This window comes from Schistocerca serialis, chromosome 4 (genome assembly GCF_023864345.2).
Source record: "Schistocerca serialis cubense isolate TAMUIC-IGC-003099 chromosome 4, iqSchSeri2.2, whole genome shotgun sequence".
Taxonomy (NCBI): Eukaryota; Metazoa; Arthropoda; class Insecta; order Orthoptera; family Acrididae; genus Schistocerca; species Schistocerca serialis.
The window spans coordinates 608546506-608570861 of record NC_064641.1 but is presented as its reverse complement, the minus strand read 5'-3'; the positions used below and the strand labels follow the sequence as shown (position 1 = coordinate 608570861).

The 24356-nt window shown below is 41.9% G+C and overlaps 1 protein-coding gene across 1 annotated transcript in view; it reads left to right on the top strand.

Moving 5' to 3' along the window:
- Positions 1-24356, top strand: part of LOC126474635 (carbonic anhydrase-related protein 10) — a 648234-nt gene that overhangs the window by 243302 nt on the left and 380576 nt on the right. Inside the window, exon 6 of the mRNA XM_050102114.1 lies at positions 6978-7132. Coding sequence (XP_049958071.1) covers positions 6978-7132 — 155 coding nt within the window. The remainder of the gene's footprint in view (positions 1-6977; positions 7133-24356) is intronic.

Genomic DNA, 24356 nt, shown 5'->3' with positions numbered 1-24356 from the left:
GAACGAAAATGCGAAAAAAAATTTTTAAGTGACGTTAGTTTCTAGCCATTTCTCTACGGAGCATGCAGCTTTGGCAGAATTGTTCAGTATTAGAGCCGTTTTAAAACTTGTCCAAATGATTTTGCATACAGACTCAATGGCGTCTGTGTGACCGTGGTCCAACTATTCCTGCTTCAAGCGGAGCAGCAGTCAAATCAGTACGTCAATGACAATCGCCCTGAACCAAAGTATAAGAAGACAATTTCGCTCGAGAAATCGCTTGGTGATTGATGGTCGGTTAACAAACTTGATCGCGAGTCTGGCGCTATGACTGCCATGTGTCTTCATGATGACTGAAACTTCACCCTCTCTCCCAGTAGCTTTGTCTAAATGAAGCTCCGGGAGTTAGTTCGTGGGTAAGAGTAGTATACGCCAGAAAATTTTAGCGAAGCTTAGCCTTAGTGAGGGCTATGTGGAGACTCGAAGTAGAAACCGCTGTGATCTTCCAAAGAAATAAAGTTAAGCTTCTAGCGTTTGCAGAAGATAAAGTGTTCATTGCAAAAAGTGAAACACAAGTAGAATATCTGTGTATGTCGTAGAAGAAGCATCTATACATGTCCTAAAAGTAAATGGTCAGGAAACAAAGTACATGACAGTTCCAACACGAAGAGATAAACAAGACAACATAATCGTGTCTAATAACCGGGAAACATAAATTCGAATGCGCTGAACAGTTCAAATTTCTGGGTTCAATAATAGACGAAAAACATTAGAGAGATGTAGAAACAATAATGTGACTGCAAAATGCTAATAGAGCTTACTAATCCACACAAAAACTTCCAGGGGCTAAACTACTGACAAGAAAAACTAAACTGAAGCTGTGCAACACAGTCATCAGACCTATCAAAACCTGTGGAGCAGAAACACGGAGTTAAGCTGTAATGCAATAACAGCAATTAGAAGTATTTGAAAATAAAGTTTGTAAGACAATTTATGGTTCCTAGTATGACAATGAATCGCGAAGGTGGAAGAGAAGGCCGGCCGGGGTGGCCGAGCGATTCTAGGTGCTACAGTCTGGAACCGCGAAATCGCTACGGTCGCAGGTTCGAATCCTGCCTCGGTCACGGATGTGTGTGATGTCCTTAGATTAGTTAGGTTTAAGTAGTTCTAAGTTCTAGGGGACCGATGACCTCAGAAGTTAAGTCCCATAGTGCTCAGAGTCATTTTTTTGGAAGAGAAGGCGCACCACAGAAATCCACACTCTTTCACAACAAACAAGAACAATTAGCATAATAAATTCCAAAAGACTTCATTGGGCAGGCCTTCTGATGAGAATGGAAGAGAATCAAGTAGTTTCAAGTATATTTATGTGGAAGTCAGTTGGTAAGAGACCGAGGGGGAGGCCCAGGAGGTACATGGGTAAATGAAATTAAAGCAATACGCAAGAGGCTCATTGAGATAGTCAGGATGAAGTAGCACAGGACAGGAGCATTTGGTGGGAACTTGCGAGGTCGATCGTGAGCTTTGAGTCTGTTGGAAGCCAATAAGAAGAAGAAAATGGTGAAGAAGAAACAAAGATTTGCGGCCGCTCGACGCTTTTGCAAGGCCTGGCACTGGATAACACGGAGCAGTAACGTGTGGGGTAATGGGCGAGTTGTGGCGCCCCGAAAATATTCTAAGTTCAGAGTTGGCGTGGCCGCGCTGAGGCCTGTCGGCGGGCCGCGGTTCGTCGGCAGCCGCGTGGTGCCGAACATAAGCCGGGCTCCATGCCGACCACGTGGCTGGGAATTCCTTGGTGACGCTGTGTCAATGAAAAAGATTTGTATGCCAAGAATGCCAAAGATGGCGGACTTCGTGAAACCATCATGGCAGTCCTTTCATAGGTCATATAGAAATTAATAGTAGCCAGAGGATACATGATACCTCAAAAAGAAACATGTACATTACCATTATTTGCCCGGCGATTCTGATGGTGTAATGAGATTTTCAATATCTTCATTAGTTTAAAGTTCAGTATCTGATGATAAATTATAAAAGTGACACCCAGCAACGAATTTCCATAATCTAAACGGTTCATCCGATTTTGTCGATCGACGTGTCTTTAGAAAGTTATTAGTGTAAACCTAGATTGGTATAAATTACAGGCATGTAACTTGAATAATATAAGAGTTATTGGAGGTCAAAATGGTCGATTACTATTAATCGTATGAGGCCGTAAGTACTTCACAGTTACTCGAAAAAACGGTAGCAACGTGCTTATAAATGTATTTATTCGTCTGTGTCTATATCCGATATATACTATTCATGAAGAAATTGGTTTACTGTGATTTAGAAAACACAGAGACATCAGGCTACTGGCCTGCCTTTTGTTGCTATTCCTTTGATATATGTTTGTTTAATTTGTTTATGTATTTAATAATGTGTGTTAGAGAGTTTTTATGGTCCAGCCGTAGGAATATTTATTTAATTTCAAGTTATTTAAATGTAAATCCGGTATTTCGAATGTGTTTCAAAATGTGATTCTTCAGTTTCTCCCGGCGTATTTGTTGCTCGAACAGTCCACGGGTATACTGCCGGTTCATAGCGTCCAACGAAGATCGTTGCCGAGATCATCAAAGGCACACTCGACTGAAATACCCAAATAAGTCGGCGGTAGCAGAGCACTGTTTGTCCGAGAAACACGAGATGGATTATGAGCGTACCAAGATCCTGGCTCAGACCTCTAAATATTGGGACAGCGTTATAAAGGAGGCTATCGAAATTCGCACCAGGGAAGATCTTATCAACCGAGACTGCGGCTACAATCTCAGCAAGGCTTGGGACCCGGCACTGAATGTAATTAAGAAGACTCTCAGCAAGAAGTACGAACTGGCGACCAGGGCGGACGTAGCAAGAACATCGACGCTACGACAGATTCCGACGCCCACGTCTTCGCGACCGCCGGCGCGCGGGCGCGGACGGCGAAGAGAGCGGCCCGCGGGGATGGGATTTAAATCGGCCGCCCGCCCTCAGGAGCTCAGTTCGTCAGCGCACCTGACGATGGCGACATGTCTGATCGCCGAAATGTTGTGCCCGTTGGACACTATGAACCGGCAGTATACCCGTGGACTGTTCGAGTGTTTCAAAATGTTTGTGAGTGTGCATTGGCTTGGAGACATGATGGGAGCATTATCGCCAATGACAACGCTCATTACTAAGAGAGGCGACGACCGAAGTGAATGGAGGGGCAGTTCTGAACAGTGTGGCGCAAGGGACAGTCGCAGAGGACACAGGAGAGTTCTGGACAGTACGGGAGAGGACACGAGAGGGTCCAGGGCAGTACGGCGCGACGGACGGACGCACGGTCGCGGCAGAGACTTGGATGGAGAGTGTGGAGCGGTTTGCACGTGACGCGGCAGATAGATATGCTTCGGAGTGCCTACTTGTGGACTTGTGAGATTTCCTTGGCTTATACAGCGAAGACGTAGTGTGCATTTAGAAGTGAATATCTCGCGAGCTGTGTTGTTGAGTTCATAACTAATTACGTGCAGTAGGAATCTATTTTTTCCCTGTTATTCAACTTATATTTTATTTAATTGCTGGAACATCGACACCAATAAGTGTTTTGCAGAAATATACGGTATTCTCAAAAGTTCTTCTGCTACCGTAGTCGCCCGCATCTCGTGGTCGTGCGGTAGCGTTCTCGCTTCACACGCCCGGGTTCCCGGGTTCGATTCCCGGCGGGGTCAGGGATTTTCTCTGCCTCGTGATGGCTGGGTGTTGTGTGCTGTCCTTAGGTTAGTTAGGTTTAAGTAGTTCTAAGTTCTAGGGGACTTATGACCACAGCAGTTGAGTCCCATAGTGCTCAGAGTCATTTTTTTGCTATCGTAGTCATCATTTAAAATCATTAAAGTAGTACCTGCAGAATTTTATTTAACTGCAATCTTTCATTTATAAATTTATACGTTACGTTCGCAATTGTCTAGTGATAGGAACCTTTGACCATTCGATTCATGTGTATATTCATATTGTATACTGTAGACTCAGCAGTTTTTCGCTTGTAATGCGGCAACTACGTATCCCAGCCCCTAGACAACGAAACCAGCCAAAACTTTTAATATTTCAACACTAGCTCGGAGGGAACGTCGTTGAGGGCCACACCACACCATCACATCACTTCATTTTTATTTGAAAGCCCGCAAACGTATCGCTCATTTTTGGTAGGATGATCCATTATTGGTCGAATATTTCAGAGGAGAGAACCCTAACGAAAGACATAGCTGTAAAAACTCTCATTCGACGTCTCTTGACCAATCTTCGTCGGTTTGGGACCCTTTGTGTCAAGGAGAAGCTCAGTCAACTGCAGCGGCAGACTCTACAAGAGAACCGTGATGAATCAGGAAGAAACTTACCTTCAAAACTCCCCAAAAATGAAAAACAGCATAAAATCCCACGAGTACACTATCAGTGATGCATAATTTGAATCAACCAACTCATGCGAATGACTGGATGTAATAGTTTTTCTGGCAATGAAATGGAATGATAAAGCAGACTCAGTTGTAAGTAAAGCAAGTGGCAGACTTCAGTTCATTGTAGGACGCTGGGAAGATGCAGTCTACAATTCTGCAGCGCATCCAAAAGTATTTATCAGCTAAGTGAGGCCCTTACCAGATAGAACTAACAGCGGATACTGATCGTACAGAAACAACGGCGCCTTGGATGTTCACAAGTTAATTTGACTTACGAGAGGGCGACACAGACACGCTGGAAACCTGAACTGTCAGACGCTTAACGATTCTAAGAACCAGTTTTAGGAAAGGAATTGAAGAATATACCAAACCTACTACGTATCACTCCCATAGGAATAGCAGGGATTAGACGAAATTAGTTACGTCACCCAACGGAGGCATTTAAGCAGTCGTTCGTTCCGCGCTCCACACGCGATTCGAACAGCGAGAAGACCTTCATCGTGGCATAGCGGGAAGTACCCTCTGCCAACGCCTTCGCGGTGATTAGTGGAGTTAGAATACGTATGTAGATATCTCACAGACTGCGTAGCGGTAAAAACACACAAATTACACGACGCACTGAATCCTTCCGACAGTCACTGTCACCACTTCATTCGTAAATTGGAGAAAGATAGACAAATTGACTGTGGTACCGGAACTAGCCACGCTATCTCACACTGTGAAGCGGTTTTCGGAACATAGATGCAGATAATCTGACGGTACCAGAACGCTGTGAGTGAAATACAGTGGTTCGTTGTAGTTTCTGCTTCCGCCTCCTGACAGATGCGGACAGATGACAACCCACATTGAATAAATGCTTTACGGATTTCTTGCCACTTCAGAGCTATCGACGACTTCCACCGTAGTCTTTGGCACGAGATTAGATTTCAGTAGGCACTTACGTACTGTATTTGGCCGAATTAAGCCATGGAGAAATAACGAAATCTGTGAACTTCCATATACCACCTAATGGTATGCCTATATCAGTGACTGAACACAATTAGCAGCGACGCTGATTTCGTTAGATGGTTGGTGATTCAAATGATTTCACTTCGCCGTTCAGCATCAGTTGAGCATTTCCATGTACCACTAAGAGTGTAGCCGCTGTCTACGTTAAGGGTGAAGTTACACTTTCTTATCTCAACGGCTTCTTTGATGAAAGAATTCCAGGATGTTGAAGCATGGGATAATATTTCCGTTTCGGAAACTTAATCGTATGTCTGTTTGTGAGGCTGTTGTCGGCAAACAGCGGTTTATCAAATCAGCGATATTTAATGTGCTCCGTACATCGTTCTGAAATTGTTCGTATTGCCTGACCAGTTAAATTAACATTAAAGAGATGCCGCGCCCATGAAAAGTCAGCTTTCGTATCGCTGTTCCTGGAACATACGAAATGTGAATGGGGTAGCACTTAAGTCAACGCGAACAGCGTCAGAACGCTGCACACAGTAACGACGCCACATTAAATGTTCCGATTTTGAAAAATATGCTGTTGCAGAACACATGATCAGGAGCAAACATACGATTATGTTTGATAACACGGAAACAATATCCCATGCACCTCTACCTACTGGGATTCCGTCATCAGAGACGTTGTTGAGATCAGAATGAGTAACAACTTGAACCGAGACAGTAGTTACACTTTTACTGGTCCAAGGAAACGGTCAGTTGATGATGAAAGGGAAAGAGATATCAGACGAATCGTCGCCATCTAACGATACCAACATATCCAGGATTAGATTTTCACTCTGCAGCGGAGTGTGCGCTGATATGAAACTTCCTGGCAGATTAAAACTGTATGTCAGACCGAGACTCGAACTCGGGACCCTTGCCTTTCGTGGGCAAGTGCTCTACCATCTGAGCTACCCAAGCACGATTCACGCCCCGTCCTCACAGCCTTACTTCTGCCTCTGCCAGTAACTCGTCTCCCACCTTCCAAACTTAACAGAAGCTCTCTGCGAACCTTGCACTGGTACTGGCAGAAGTAAAGCTGTGAGGACGGGGCGTGAGTCGTACTTGGGTATCTCAGATGGTAGAGCACTTGCCCGCGAAAGGCTAGGGTCCCGAGTTCGAGTCTCGGTCTGCACACAGTTTTAATCTATCAGGAAGTTAGGAAACCAACATAGCTACCAATGTTCTTCAGTGACAGACATCGACATAATCTTTACGAACATATGCAAGTTCCGAGACTTAATAACTTCTCCACGGCATAATTTTGTCAATTAAATGAAGTACCTATAAGCCTACTAAGATGTAAAGTCCTGCAGACGACGGCGGAGGATGTCGTCGAAAGCTCTAGACTAACAAATCTGACCGGGAAGAACTACGTGTACCATTCACACAAAAATATCACCGCGACAAGCTGCTTTGTGACATCTCACATACTTCAATTTTGACAGGTAGTTTTCTGGTACTTTTAGGCGCTTGCCAAATATGCTTTGGTACATGTTTTCGAGTGTTTTGTACGACAAGGTTGGCGTTTCTTTTTACCTACTAACTTTTCACTTATAGGTCAGGAGGTAGAGGTGCGTCGACTGTCGATCCGCGGCCTGCTGCCCGACACGGACTACTACATGACGTACGACGGGTCCACGACGATGCCCGCCTGCCACGAGACTGTCACGTGGATCATCCTCAACAAGCCCATCTACATCACCAAGCAGCAGGTAGGGTAGCGCCGACCACGCTGGCTCCAACGCTGCTACGGCGTGATGCTACAAGGAGATTAATTGTCTCCCTACAAGGACGAGCTACGTTGTTAAACAGTATTATGTTCAAATAACCGTCAACTCAACAGTTTTTCGGTGTTATCTAGATTGTCTTATACAATTTCGACTTAACAAAAATTTCAGTGTCTGTCTCTCTCGTCTTTAGAAACAAATAGAAATAATTATTAACCTAAGATGCCGTAAAATGCTCAATGTTTTCTTATGGTCTGTGTTTGTGAACGAAAATATCACACGTAGCTTTATAAAAGTTTTTAGTATAGTAGATATAATTTTGCGCGAGTTGCAACTTTGTTACTTCATCCTCTGTGCTGTTCGACGGTTAAACCATAATCATCTCTTGGAAGGCGTGTTTTTCTTGGCCTTTTTACAGTGGAAAGCAGCGGCGATTTCTTGTGGGGACAATTTAACTAGTATGGAAAATATGTGTCCATATATGAGATCACATGTAGCACTCTTTTAAAACTAAAATTTACCACATCCTGATAACAAGTGCGGAAATAAATGCTGTCTCCTCTAATCACTGCACGTAATTGTGTATATATTTATATATAATCTAGTGCAGACGAGCTTCACAAATGAACGGGAGAAATAATTAACGTAACTTTGGGAAACAAGACAGGAAGTTTACAATAAAGTTGAACTTTTTTTCAATACGCATAACCTCCAAAGAGAATGTATTTCATTGTCTTCTCTCTCTGTGACTGCTTTTCATTCGTTTTGATTAAAGACATAAATTTTTTTTCATCTCGGATTAAGTTGCGTCGTACAGCATTATATGCATTTTATTATCTTAGATAATAGCGACTATCCTAATTACAGTTACAGTTTCTTGCCTTCAATATCTACGGGGGGATGCCGTGGGGATTCACAGACGATCACATGAATAACGTATCATTAGGTATACGAAAATCATTTGATACGGCATCATATTGTCTTTCACCAAAGAAGCTAACAAGTTAGCAGACGTCTCCTACGTATATTATGTTGGCTCATAAGATAGTAGTGTTTTTGTCTAGCACGTTGGTTTTCCGGTTGCTATGAGTTTATTTACTAACTTTCATTTTTTATTTGTAGTTGACTGTTGCTATCTGAGTTTACATACTATCGTTTTGCCATTTGGAGAAGTGAGTGGAGATGTGAACGCTGGAAAATGGAGTGCCAAGTGCAGGAATCGGAACGTTACCGACATATTCGCTTTTTGGAGTTCAATAGACGCGCGAGAGCAGTAGAGGCAGGCAGAAACATTTCCCCCGTGTTTGGGGATAATGCCACTGGACGGAGGACGGAAAGAAAATGGTTTTCTAGTTTTAAGATCGCTCTGAAATCTTTGACTCTTCACATTCAGGAAGATCTTCGAGGTTTGGTGAAGATCGTTTAAAAGCATTAATCCACAATGAGCCACGTCGCTGCCCTCGAGAACTGGCAAATGAGATGAACTGTGAACATTCCACCATCGTGCGATATTTGCATGCAATGGAAAAGGTTCAGAAATCGGATGTACTAGTATCGCGTTCTGTAAGCCAAAACCTCAAAAACCAGCGGGGGGCCATATGTGCAACTTTGCTTGTTCGTAATTAATTGGCTCGTGAACAACACCGACCATTCTTATCTTGTATCGTTACTCGTGACAAGATATAGTGTCTTTATGCTAACGTATGGAAAAGAAAGGAATACTTTATCCCAAAAAAAAAAACAGCAAAGTCCCCGCTCAAAGATTTGCACGCAACCACAACAGATAATGTCATGCATTTGATGGAATGGCGACGGTGTGATGTACTAGGAACTGCTTATCCGGGGTGCTGACATTTACTGTCCATAACTGGTACGTCTTGCAGATACAATCCAAGAACAGCGACTAGGAAGGCTGTGTGATGCTACCCCATGTTAAGGCCCGAACACATTCTGCTAGACTGACAAAAACCCTTCCATGGACCTGGGTTGGGAAGTCATTCGGTTCCCACCTTTTCCACGGTCTTTCATCCTAAGATCTTCAACTTTTTCGCTCTCTATAGAAACAAGCTTCAAGTAACTTCCTTTCCGGATGAAAATGCGCACCGAACATGGTTCTACGAGTTCTGGGCCTCTAAATGACGTTATACGTATAGTCGCGGAATTGAAAAGTACCCCAGCTTTGTTGTAAATAGAGAAGGGAAATTGATGACTAAAGTTTCTCTTATTTGTATCTGTAGTGTTTATCAAACTTACGGAAAAACGCTAAGAACTTATCCGTCAGCCTAATATAACTTTTTTAAGGTGCAGTTCACTGACTGATCTGCGCTTATTGCTGCACAAGAAATAACATATAACGTTACTGTTTTACGCGTGTATTGCATCACCAATTCTGCGTGCGTTGTAGCGATATAGTCGTCCCGTCTAGGTATTAAAATACGTTAAGGAAGCTGGGTACTTGACTTCTGTGTGTTTGGTTTTCTGCGATGGGCAGGGCGGGTGACGCGAACATGTACCACTGCGATTTGCAGTCAAAGGTTAAGGCAGAGTCTTGGAGATGACCACCCTCTAGACCACAAAATTGGAGGAGTTGACCTCCTGCGAGCAAAAAGATCGCCTAATAGTGATTTACCAGGTACTTTTCTGCGTGATTGATTAATGGTAGGCTTGCGGGTGTTCTGACGACTTGTTTCATTCCACGCGCGGTGTTTCAACGACCGACCCCGCTATTATTTTCAGGTACCTCAAGTTTTGCTGTTACATGTGATTCCGCTGCCTGGACTCCGACCAAAGTGCGTCGATCGTCGAAACAGCGTGTATGAAACGGAAATACAGACTCGACAGGACACCCGGAAGCGCACAATATCACCTAATGGTACTCGCAGGGGGTGTCTAGCAAAGGATTCGCGTCTAATACTGTCTCAGCTAATCACAGAACACATAAGAGTAATCCACCAACGATTAAAAGTAAGATTTGGAAAAGAAAACTAGCAGCTTACGGCAGTAAAATTCGCAGACTGAGGTTGGCCACCTTGTGATTCCCTCACGCTTCTTCAAAACTGTTGCCACATGCGTGGCACCTGATCAGGAGTCTCTCTCACTATCGGAGGCTTTATGGATTCAGATGTACCGTACTGTAAGGACTATAAGACGCTACGGACCATCAGACGCACCTTAATTTTTAAGGAATTTTAAAAAAATAATAATTTTTCCGTTTTTATTATTAGACTGCTAAGCTCGTATATGAGATGGTCTTCACTGCCATCGAGAGCGTTAGTTATGCTGCACTTCTTGAAAGACTGTAAATTAATGTCTTATCTTTATTTCACGACTGTTTTATCCACTGACATATTTGTTTGATTTTAGATCGTTCGAAACCTTCCTTCGGCGTGAATTTATGTTGCCCGCATCTCGTGGTCGTGCGGTAGCGTTCTCGCTTCCCACGCCCGGGTTCCCGGGTTCGATTCCCGGCGGGGTCAGGGATTTTCTCTGCCTCGTGATGGCTGGGTGTTGTGTGCTGTCCTTAGGTTAGTTAGGTTTAAGTAGTTCTAAGTTCTAGGGGACTTATGACCACAGCAGTTGAGTCCCATAGTGCTCAGAGCCATTTGAACCATTTTTTTGAATTTATGTTGGGTTAAATCCGTCATCCATTTGTTCCATTCACCCTTCATATGCTCTTTTAATGGTTTATTTTTCTATACATCATGATGATGCACTTGCATAGTAAGTCCTCCCGGAACAACAGCTAGCTCCGTACTCCGCTGTCTCAATTTCTCTTCCACAGAATTTTTCAAAAGACTACTAAATTGATCAAGCACAAGAAGAGAATTCTTCTTCAATAAAACACCTTTCCTTCTCTCCCACGCTCTTTTAATCCATAATGTCATACCAGCCTCGCCCATCCAGTCCTTGCCATGTACGTGAACAACGACGGAAGGTTTTGAGCTTGAAAAAATGGAAATGTCGTGTGGATACGGCTTTCCGTCGGGTAGACCGATCGCCTGGTGGAATTCTTTTGAGTTGGCGCCACTTCAGAACTTGTGCGTCAATTGGGATGAAATGATGAAGTCAACACAAGACTCAGTCCCTGAGCGGAGAAAATCTCCGACTTAGCCTGGAATAGAACCCGGGACCCTTGGCTATCGGGGCGGAGGTTGAGCTTGGAAATGACCATTGGATTAAGTTTAGTATCGTCAGCACAATATGAAAGGACAACAGTTTAGTGCGCTTTTTCATGCCCACGTGTTTTCAAAGTTACAGCTTTAGTACTTTCATGGCAACAGTTCTGTTACTTGGCGCAACAAATTTCAGAGGATTTTCTTCGATATTCGCTACTCGGCTTACCGCAATTCCACACTGGTATTCTTTTGATGTTGAAAATAAATCCATGAAAAGTTAATATTTTCTCTTCCAACTCTTGTGACATTTTCTGAGTTACTTTGGTTTTTGTTGTATGCTAGGTCCATGGCGCTTCATAAATCTGTAGCACCCACCAACTCCTCCCCTAAAGTCTGTTAAGTTTCACAATAGCGTTAGCTTACGAGTGAGTATTTGAATCATTTTGTATAAATTCAGATGCCATTTCGATGGAGTCCTTAAATCCATTTCAATATATCATTATCTGGTTTTGGCCATTTTGCATTCTGTCCTCTTTTTGTACATTTAGTCTTCCTCCTTTTTTTCAGTTCTTCTTTACTAGCCCGCCAATCGTGAATGGTTTTTTTCTGTTGGTGGAGGACCGAAATGCCGCCCGCTGCTCTGTTTCCATGTTCTTCTGCATATGCTCGTATCCAATTTACAGCAGGCATCATATCAATACCTTTTATTTTTTTCAGTTACAAAGCTAGCTACGAACGAAAGTTTTGTACTGTTACCGATAACACAAATCACTTTGAAGGTCACGGACACCATAGACTGCAATGACGCATCAAAGGCTAGGCAGAGTTCTGTGTTTGTGATTGAGGGGTGGGAAGGAGACAGTGTTAGCGAGCTTGTGAATCCCCGTAACGCATGTTCGTCGCATCGATGCTTTGCTGCCCCGAGTTCAATCAAATTTCCCAGTTAGAAATAGATTTCCCCGGGGCACCGAATATATGGCCATTTTTAAGAGTGGCGGGAATTTTAAATCAAAAACTGTTAATTTTTATATTAATTTTGAGTATATAAATGCACCTGAGATTTGGAGGCAGTTTTTCGAGGAAAAAAGTGCGTCTTATAGTCCGTAAAATACGGTAGGTATGGCGGACTGTAGAAGGGGGAGAGGCATGACATATTTGTAATTATTAGCGTTGTTGAAACTCTTTAAAAGCAGCAGTGTATTTGCTATGCTTTGCTAATTTCTTCTCTGAAATCTTTGGTAATATGGATGGATGTAATAAACTTTAATGTATGTAGTTACATGATTTAGTGGAGTGTTCACACTCCTGGCGGACCAGAACATGAAAAGAATTTTATGTAGATATATTTTCAGCCTATTTCCCCTCGTTCTGTACAGGTGATGAGCTACATTTAAGCAAAGACATTAAGACTTGTCTTACCGAAATCACGTTAATTCATACTACGTTACTTCAGTTTCTCTCTACGTATAGGGTCACTACAGAATACGAATGTGAAAATTATAGTGTGTAATAACTTCGCAATAACATAGATACAAGCCTTATTAATAGTTCAGTAGGTATCAAGTTGCAAAATGTACAATGGTAGCCATAACTGCCCAGAATGGCTACAAAGCCTATGGTCTATTAAACAGAAAAAAGTTGAAAGAGAGTACGTATACAATTTCTGAAACTTCTTTTCATTCGACATCTTATTCATAGTGCTTCCCAGTTTTCAGGTCAACTGAAGTAATATTATCACAGGCTGCTGTGGTTTCACAACGAAGTTAAACATTTGGCCATCAGGCAGCACCCATATACCTTGGTTTTGCATTTGTTTCTGCTTACAATTTAGACCACTGATTCCCACACTATTACGTCATTCGAGTTACATATTACATATATTTGAACATAAATAAAACATTATACACAAACGGCAAACAGCAGAGCAAAATAAAATTTTCATATAAAGCGAAATCCAAAACCAACACTCAAGATGGCGACGCCACACACACGCATTTAGTATGGTGAAGTTTTACGAACAGTATTGACGATATATTTAGTCATATGACACAAAAAGGGTAAAGCTGCAAGTCAAAGTGAAAGCAGACGAAAAACATCAGCTCCAGAGGTAGAAATACCTGGAAAATGTGCAAGAAGACAACATCCACGGATCTGATTGGAAATTAGACTAAAATGGTGTAAGTAAAAAAATAATATTCTATTATCTTTTTTAACAAATTATCTTTAGATGTAGAAATCAAACCAAAATTGCAGATATGTTTCATTCCAGACTGATGACTGCTGCATATTGCCTGTAATTTAGTGGATTATTCCTGCTCCCTTTCTTGAATATTGGTATTCTGTAGTCTTTGTGTACAGATCTACTGCCGAGCGAGCGGTTATGGATGTTAAGTATGCAGATATTCTATCAGCATACTGTGAAAGGAAGCTAAGTGGTATACAGTCTGGACCGAAAAATTGACTTTTATTAAGTGATTTAAGCTGCTTCTCTACTCCGATGATATCTACTCCTAAGTTACTCAAGTTTGCAGCTCTTCTTGATTCGAATTCTGGAATATGTACTTTGTCTTCTTCGTTAAAGGAATTTCGGAAGGCTGTGTTTGGTAACTCTGCCTTAGCAGCACTGTCATCGATAGTAATTCCATTGTTGCTGCCAGAGAAGGAACTTACGGTGTCTTGCCGGCAGCATACTTTACATACGACCAGAATCTCTTTGGATTTCTGCCAAGTTTCGAGATAAGGTTTCGCAGTGGAACCTATTATGAGTATTACGAATGGCAACCACTTTTCAAGAGCCGAGAAACTGAATTGTTGAAGCTGTCGATGCAGTAAACAGGGAGTTGTTAATTTGGGTGTGGAATGAAACAGACTATCGTTTCGATGTTTCTCGAGCAACACATGGCAACCATCTTAAATGAACGGTACAGCGTCCGTAAGAACATAAAACTTTGGGCGTTCGTCTATCCAGTGACATGAGCATTGTGTTTCTATCATACACAATTTGTTCTATAATAAACAACTGAAATTGTTCTTTCTCTTTGAATCACCCAGTATAGTTCACGAAGGAATCGTGAAAACAAGATTATCCTAATTACCGCACAGAACAGTTTAAGCAGTCATTCTTCTCTCGGGAAAAAGCCTTATTAAGTAATACAAAGGGAATTACTCTCTGCCAAGCTCTTCGGAATGCGGCATTACCACACTGTTTTTATACAGTTTTGCTAAAGCCACATTTACTTTCATTCTGTAAAGAAACAAAGAAATTTATTTAATCAAGCAGAAATCATTGGTGCATGCTTGCGAATGTAAAAACAATTATTCTGGTTGTTGCAAAATAACACTTTATCCTTACAGACTCAATTTTTCTATATTTATTTCCTACCGAACACAACTTGGGAAATGACTTCCATTATCAAATGCTATTTTTGTGTGTTATGGGATTTTAGGTGGCATATTTGTGACGTGCGAGCTGCTGTAGCATTTTGGTGTAATGTAGAAAATAAAACGTGATCCGAGCTTAAATATAATGAGGCATCTGAAACAGTGATCGCCTTCATGCTAATTGGCATAAACTCCGAAAACATCGATCCGTTTGAAAACGAACTTGTGCTTTTCTCACATGACTTGTTGAAAGCGACAGCTCAAGGACGTCAGGACATCAGGGAGGCAAAGTGTTTCTTAACTTCCGGAATGCAATTGACTCAGTACTATTACCGAAATTACGTTAGTATGAGGTATAAGGTGATCTCTCTGACTTGATCGAGGACTTCTTGACTGGGAGATTCCAGCATCTTATCTTGGATAGAGAGTCTTCAACAGATTCAGAAGTAACTTTACTATCAGAAAATTGCAAAGTAGAATAAGACAGAATTATTAAAAACGCTACACAGATTATACAACAAATAAAACATATAAAAATCACAGACACAACAGCACTCCTCTCATTTGATATAGAAAGCATGTATTCCAACATACCAGTATCAGAAACAATAGAAATTGTAGATAAGAATCTGAAAACTTATAGTCAACTCCTTGACGAACAGATTAGTGAAATACATTAATCAAGCTCATAACAGAACAAAATTACTCCCAGTTCAGTAGTGAATACCAAGGGGATGGATTACCAATTGGGTCCCCAGTTTCAGGAACGTAAGGAAATATGTTTATAAACCACATTGAACAAATCATTTTCACAAAAATAGTAGCAAAAGAATAAAACATATTATATTGGTTCAGGTATACAGATGATATCCTTTGCTTAATAGACGAACCACAAAAAAAAATTTTAAAACTACATACTAACATCAACATGGTACAAAAAAATTCAAGTTCACAACTGAAATAGATCAGTATAGCCAAATTTATTTTGCTGGTTATAACACTCAAGAAACAAAACAACAGGCATATGTTTGAAAGTTACTGTAAACCCACAGCAACAGACATTATCATTGCGCAATCCTCAGACCACCCACACTCATAAAAATAAGCAGCACTTTGACACATGCTCCGTAGACTAAACAAAGTGCCACTCTCCGAAGAAAACTATCAAAAACAACTTGACATAATAAAGCGGATAGCACAAAACAGTGGTTTCAATAGTAACATATTCACAGAACTAAACAATCAATTTAAAAGTGAAATAAAAGCAGAAAACACCAAACCACAGACAACAATACAACAGAACCAAACACATACACTAAGTACCATTACAACTACACATAATTATTAGAAAAACATTAAAGAAAACATAAGATGGTACAATGGCATACGAACACACATAAAATCACCAGCATATTCAAAAGACAGGAAATAAACATAGCATACACAACAGACAATTCTAAGCAAAAATACACGCCAAAACTGACAAGAAACAGAGACATAAACGAGAAACCAGGTATATATCAATTATAGTGTGACACTTGTTATGGCAGTTACATAGGACAAACAGGCATAATATTTGATCTCAGATACAAAGAACACGTGAGAACCTGCAAGTTTGGGACATTTGCAGAACACCTAAGAAAACATCATCCCAAGCCAACCACTAGAGAAGACACCAAAATAATTAGAATTAACAATAAAAAACATATCCTAACCCTGGAAGAAAATTACCACTTGAATAATCAAGTACACGTGCCAAACCATTTATTGTTTACACCAACAGATAAAATAATAGAGTAAGACACTAAAAGAGGATAATAATAATAATAATAGTAATAATGCCACCCAACACCTTTTCTCTCACTTTCCATAGAACCCTCCACAGAACATTTGAACCAAAACTCAAAACAGCTGATCACCAAAGCTTTCAAACACTCTCTGAAAGCTATTACATTCATCTTCAACAATCTACAACTCAAACAACAAACAGCCCACCACCCCGCACATACACAGGCATACACGGACATTCACACACACACACACACACACACAGCGGGAGAGAGAGATAAATATCATGAACAGTTGTTAATTTTCAACACATATTTCGTTCGGTTGCAACATGTAGGTAAAAAAAGCAGACAGGAGGAAACACATAGAGAACGCACAATTTTTACGTCTTTAAAAGCACAGTTTTCGAACAAAAATCTGTAATTAGTGGGAAAAGAGTAATAGTGTACTACAAAAAAGGGTGTACATGGTGACAGTATGAAGGACAAAGTTTGGAATATAAAAATGTGCTTGTATTTCGGAAATGAAGTGATGGTGTGACATCCAGACCCGATGAGAGGAAAATCAGATGCCAACTAACTGTAAGTAACTACTTATCTCATGAAAAAAAACGCGACGTTAACTGTTTGATAATCTAAAAATAATACATATGAAAACGAAATTGTATCGTTCTCGATCCTACAGATGATGTCTTAGGGTAAAAAAAAAAAAAAAAAAAAACTGTTAAACGCGTCTGGGGGAAATAAATTACAGTACAGCAAGAGAAGATTACTTTTATGTACTTGCTGCGGAGGTGGGCACGAAAACAAACTTAATGCTCTTAGTAATTTCAGAGTTTTCGCAGATGATGCAGTTATTTATTGTGAAGAAATGGATGACCTTGCTAAGCTTTCAGAATAGCACAGATAATGGCTTATTGCTTTATACGGAAAGAAAAATGTGAAATCTCACACTTCATAAAACACGTAGTATCTTACAACTACAATGTAAATGAGTCACAATTGGAATCGATCGTCTTATACATATACCTAGTTGTATCGATATGTAGGGATATGAAATGGAACGATCACATACGCTCTGTCGTAGGTATAGCAGGCGGAAGACTTAGGTTCATTGGTAAAATACTAGGAAACTGGAATCACTCTGCAAAGGAGATGGCTTAATGCCTGTAAAACACTCGTTCGATCCATTTTAGAATATCGTTCACGTATGTAGGACTGACAAGGGATTGTCAACATATACAAAGGATGGCAGCACGAATGGTCACAGCTTTGTTTGTTACATGGGAGAGCGTCATGGCCATGCTGGAATAAGTGAACTGGCAAACGCTTGAAAATAGGCGCAAACAATATCGTAAAAGTCTATTTAACAAGTGCAAGAACCAATACTAGGTCTTGTATCCAGAAATACGTAACACCCAACTACGTAGGGATCGCGCAGACAGGATTAGCCTAACTACAGCGCTCACAGAGGAATTTAAGCAATCAGTACTACGTCGTTCCGCTGGCCGGGGTGGCCGAGCAGTTCTAGGCGCTACAGTCCAGAACCTAGCGACTGCTACGGTCGCCGGTTCGAATCCTGCCTCGGGCATGGATGTGTGTGATGTCCTTAGGTTAGTTAGGTTTAAGTAGTTCTAAGTTCTAGGCGACTGATGACCTCAGAAGTTAAGTCCCATAGTCCTCAGAGCCATTTTTGAACTACTGGTACATTGGGAAGCACTGTTTGCCGAGCACTTAATAGTGATCTGGAGAGTATGGACGTAGAAGTCAATGTGGGAACCAAAGAGAACTGTGTTTGTCAGCAGACAACGCTATTTTATAGCAAAAAATTCTTAAGAAAACAATAGCTTTTGTCTACACCTCACACTATCTGCACTATGCAGTAGGTTTATGATACATGAAGCACCTAGCTATGTATGTTTTTCACCGTCGGAAACTCTGTCACTAAAGCGGAGGTTTCTGCCGCAGCGATACCTGATACCACGGGAACGAGCGCGGGCGGTCAGCGCGAAAGCCTTTCCGCCTGTCAGTGCAGATCCACATCAGGTCGCGACCGCTCGCTGCGCCGCGGTTGCAGACAAATGATGGACGTATAAAATTAACAAGGCCCACTAAGAGAATAAACCGCGGTCCGGGAATTGGCTGTCAATCAGCGCGCAGCGGCTCCCGGCCACCAGCCGCGGGCTTCGATTGACTCAGACGCATCTGATTGTTAATTACGCCGGCCTTTATACGTGGATGACATTTTCATCATGAGCGACATGGAGGCAAGCAAATCAGCGTCATTGTGCGTATGAACGGCTCAAACAGAGCCGGAAAGTCATTTGAAAAGAATAAATCATCGAAATGAAAGTAGTTATCGCTCTATCTACCTACGTCGATGTACATTGTGAGTTCAATTACTGTATGTTCGCTGACGAATATTGTATTTGAATAATGGGAAACCTCCTAATTAAAAATTTATTTGAAAAGAAGTCTACATAGCAGAGCTTTTGGCTGTGTGGTGTAGACAGTAAGATATATTTACCGATTCGGAAGATTTTCATAAAATATAAAACTCACGTAACTGTAAACTTTTAATGTGTTTACTTCTGGAATAGTTTTGTTCTGGCTGCTCTACATTCTTTCATTTGTTGAAATATGTCGTTCCTTACCTTTCATTTACATGGTTGATGTAGACGCGCCTTCAATAAGTAATGCACACATTTTCTTCTGGACCGGTTTCGGTGGAAAAAATGCGGAATTCGCTGTGGGATATCACAGAATATCTACGGTTAATGAAGTTCCGATAGGTTGCGGTAGTATACGTAGCCTTTTAAAATGACATATGTAACGAAGCTGCGCTACAAGTTGAGAGCTATCACTGAGTTTCTTTTGGCTGAAAACCAGAGCATCGTGGATATTGATAGGCGCTTCAAGAATGTCTGCGAGGATCTGGCAATGAACAAAAGCACGGTGAGTTCATATTCGACGCGTCTGTCGTTACTGCAACAAGGTCCCTGAAACTTTCCCGATCCCTCGGGTGCTGACCTGCCGCACACAGCTGTGACTCATGCTATATACACTACTGGCCATTAAAACTGCTACGCCAAGAAGAAATGCAGATGATAAACGGGTATTCATTGGACAAATATATTATACTAGAACTGACATGTGATTACATTTTCACGCCATTTGGGTGCATAGATCCTGAGAAATCAGTACTCAGAACAACAACCTCTGGCCTGGCCTGGTCATTTAGTCAACCAGAGCTTGGATGGCGTGTACAGGTACAGCTGCCCATGCAGCTTCAACACGATACCACAGTTCATCAAGAGTAGTGACCGGCGTATTGTGATGAGCTAGTTGCTCGGCCACCATTGACCAGACGTTTTTAATTGGTGAGAGATCTGGAGAATGTGCTGGCCAGGGCAGCAGTCGAACATTTTCTGTATCCAGAAAGGCTCGTACAGGACCTGCAAGATGCGATCGTTCACTATCCTGCTGAAATGTAGGGTTTCATAGGGATCGAATGAAGGGTAGAGCCACGGGTCGTAACACATCTGAAATGTAACGCCCACTGTTCAAAGTGCCGTCAATGCGAACAAGAGGTGATCGAGACGTGTAACCAGTGGCACCCCATACCATCACGACGGGTGAAACGCCAGTATGGCGATGACGAATACACGCTTCCAATGTGCGTTCACCACGATGTCGCCAAACACGGATGCGACCATCATGATGCTGTAAACCGAACATGCATTCATCCAAAAAAATGACGTTTTACCATTTGTCCAACCAGGTTCGTCTTTGAGTACACCATCGCAGGCGCTCCTGTCTGTGATGCAGCGTCAAGGGTAACCGCAGCAATGGTCTCCGAGCTGATAGTCCATGCTGTTGCAAACGTCGTCGAACTGTTCGTGCAGAAGGATGTTGCCTTGAAAATGTCCCTATCTGTCGACTCAGGGATCGAGACGTGGCTGCACGATCCGTTACAGCCATGTGGATAAGGTGCCTGTCATCACGACTGCTAGTGATACGAGGACGTTGGGATCCAGCACAGCGTTCCGATAAACCGCAATCGCGGTAGGCCACAATCCGACGTTTATCAATGTCGGAAACGTGATGGTACGCATTGCTCCTCGTTAGACGAGGCATTACAACAATGTTTCATCAGGCAACGCCGGTCATCTGCTGTTTGTGTATGAGAAATCGGTTGGAAACTTTCCTCATGTCAGCACGTTGTAGGTGTCGCCACCGGCGCCTACCTCGTGTGAATTCTCTGAAAAGCTAATCATTTGCATATCACAGCATCTTCGTCCTGTCGTTTAAATTTCGCGTCTGTAGCACGTCATCTTCTTGGTGTAGCAATTTTAATGGCCAGTAGTGTATGAACGTCCATACACTCTCATCAGAGGTGATCGAAGATTCGCTGCACACCTGGACACCACTGTTGGTAGTGGTGAAACACTCGTCCATTATTTGGGGTACTGAAAGGTTTGTGCCCGCTGGGTCACTCGTCGCCTAAATGAAGAAGACCATAAAGAGCAACGAAGGATTTTCTGTGCGGAATAGCTAGTGCGCTACGAGGCTAAACTTGACAGTTTTTTGTCGAACGTCGTCATAGTCGGTGAAACACGGATTCATAACTTTGAACTCGTAATTAAACGGCAGTCGATGAATTAGCGCCACACCACCTGTTCCCCGAAGAAAAAGTTTAAGCTGCACCATTAGATGGCAGTGCTTGCGACGGTCTTCTGGAACTTTAAAGGGGTTATTCTGTTTGATGTCCGCCCTCATATTCCAACTATTAACCCTGAAGCGTATTGTACTACCATCAGGAATGTTAAAAAAAGACTTCAGAGAGTTCCTCGCGATAAGGATGACAACAAAAGACCGCACACAAGTCTGCACTACCGCGAGGAGGAGGTGGCGCAGTGGTAAGCACACTGGACTCGCATTCGGGAGGACGACGGTTCAATCCCGTCTCCGGCCATCCTGATTTAGGTTTTCCGTGATTTCCCTAAATCGTTTCAGGCAAATGTCGGGATGGTTCCTTTGAAAGGGCACGGCCGATTTCCTTCCCAATCCTTCCCTAACCCGAGCTTGCGCTCCGTCTCTAATGACCTCGTTGTCGACGGGACGTTAAACACTAACCACCACCACCACTACCGCGAGGAGCTCACAGAACTTCATTGGATTTTTCTTCCTCATCCATCCTACAGCCCGGACCTCGCACATTCCGACCATCTGTCTCGCCCAATGAAGGATGCCCTCCAGGGGAAGCAGTAGGTGGATGATAGCAAGATTAATGATGCAGCAGATGAATTCGAGAAAGAGGGTTTTTGAAGCCAAAAGAGTGGAGAGTAATATGGTATATTGGGGTCCTGAACAAAACCAACCTACTTTCAGAAAAAAATGTGTTACATAACTTAGTGAACGCCCCTCGTACTTGAGTCTGGCCATGGGGACCTTTTATTCTTACAATTTTTCAGTAATTAAATTTAATAACAATCACCGACATACTTTCCCTCGTGTTATTATTTTTAGCGACTTAATCGTCATTGCATAGTGTTGCTATGTGTCCTTCCTAGTACACAATGTGAGTTGTTTACTTTGCGATATCAAAGTATCTCGAGAACTATACACCCAAATAAGAAACAGTAATACGAAATTGGCATGAATTTTAGGACCCCGCAAGATGCCATTGTTCAGGTTCTGTACTGAGCCGGGTGGCGCAGTGGTTAGCACACTGAACTCACATTCGGGAGGACGACGGTTCAATCCTTCGTCCGGCCATCCTGATTTGGGTTTTCCCTGATTTCCCTAAGTCGCTCCAGGCAAAGGCCTGAGTGATTCCTTTGAAAGGGCACGGCCCACGTCCTTCACCATCCTTCCCTAATCCGATGACACCGATGACCTCGCTGTCTTTTCTCCTCCCTCAAAACAACCCCAACAGCCCCCTCAGGCTCTGTCAGACGATGGCGTTGTCGAGGAGACATGGAGAAAACCCATTTCTTTTTAAATATGATCCTCTGTCGTTAGGTGCTCATTCGTGTTCTGCAAGAAGAAGAAAGATTAACTTCCTATCGAGAAAAGTTTAATTTTTGTATTTATTTAGTACAAACTCATTTATTTGAAAATAAGTTACAATAATTGTTCTAAAGCAAACTACTCCAAAATATGATAGATGTGATAGTCTTTACCGACGACTCGTTTGTTGACCCATCTTATAAATGATTTCTAACAGAGTGGTTTATGTCCCTGTAAATGATAGTATTACGTTCATTTATTGACACTGTTTTGTCAGCCGAACATGAGAAAATTCTATACCTTTTTAAATGGGAAACCTCATCTTTAACTGTATATTCGTGAAAAAAGAAAAACTACGTACTACAATATTTTTTACTTTGTAGTATTTATATGATAAAAACACATTTTAGTGAAATCTCAAATAATTTTTCAAAACGAATGTTCTTCAAAAGTGGTTCAAATGGCTCTGAGCACTATGGGACTTAACATCTGTGGCCATCAGTTCCCTAGAACTTAGAACTACTTAAACCTAACTAACCTAAGGACATCACACACATCCATGCCCGAGGCAGGATTCGAACCTGCGACCGTAGCGGTCACGCGGTTCCAGACTGAAGCGCCTAGAACCGCAGCCAACGCATCCTTCCTGGTAGTCCTCTGGCAAAGTTCCTGCGCGACGTGAAGTCAGCAGAGGCACTCCTGGGGGGCGAGACATCAAACCTCATAGAGAGGCTGCTGCAGTTGTTCACCACTTGGGACAGTTCAGCTCATCGACGGCGACAAACCGATCGGTTAAAATCGATACACGTGTTTTAGTTCTGGATAACCGGTATTTTCCGTTATTTGTTTGGTCTCGGTTATAACAGGTGTTTATTTTTTGTAGTAACCGAGTAAAAAACCGATATGTCAATTAGTCATAGTGGCAGGGCTAATTTATTTTCTTTGTTTTTAAATATACCTGTTTTAGAAAAATAATCATTTTTATTCCTGAAATTTCCCTGGGTTTGGAATTTTGATTTATTATGGAAAATGGAGAAAGCGATCAGTGCTATTTTAATAGCAATGGCGACAGAAACGAGCAACAAACACATGGCATATGAATTGGTAGAGTATTCCTGAGACAATAACGTCCCTGCTGCCGTGTGAAATGGCTTATTAAAGGGTACGCGTGTGCGTGCAGTGTGCAAGGCCGGACATTCGTTGCCTTTCAGAAGGGCACCGACGCTAGTCTGGAAATGTTTTTAACAAGTGATGTAGTAACGAAATACATTGTCTCATTTGCCTTGAAAGATTAAAGAATTTTCCGCAATTTCTATGAAATAATAAAAGAAGAAGGAAACTATGGTAACACCTAATAAATGAAATACTTAAGAACGGTTCATTCATAGTATAAACCTACAACAAAAATAGAAAGTAGCTGATCTTATGCCTGTGTCTAGCTAATATGCGTTTATCTGCTTGTATCCCTTGAAAGCGGACAAATTAATGCGAAAACCAGACTTCCCCAACCTCAGGTTTCGCCCTTTAGCACTAACTATGTAATGGCCAATTAGTGATACGATCGCCGATTACAACATGATTTTTAAGCGGAGTTTTAAAAAATGACAGTCAATAGAAGAATACTGACTTTTTGCAGTATTAAAGCACATATCACATTTCGAGAAAACCAGTGAATGACGGACGAACAAAATTTTTTGTTATTTGCCTACCTAATTTAATACTTTGGTTCTATGTATCCCGAATCTGTGAGAGTTAGAATTTTCCTGTCTTTGTTGGATTTCTAGATTTACTACAGGAAATAACGGAAATAAAATACCGAAAATCGTTTATTTCAGAAATCGTTTGCTTTGAGCGGGTTTAACCACCATGTTAAACTGGCATGCGAAAGAAACGATATGAACAATAACCGGAGGT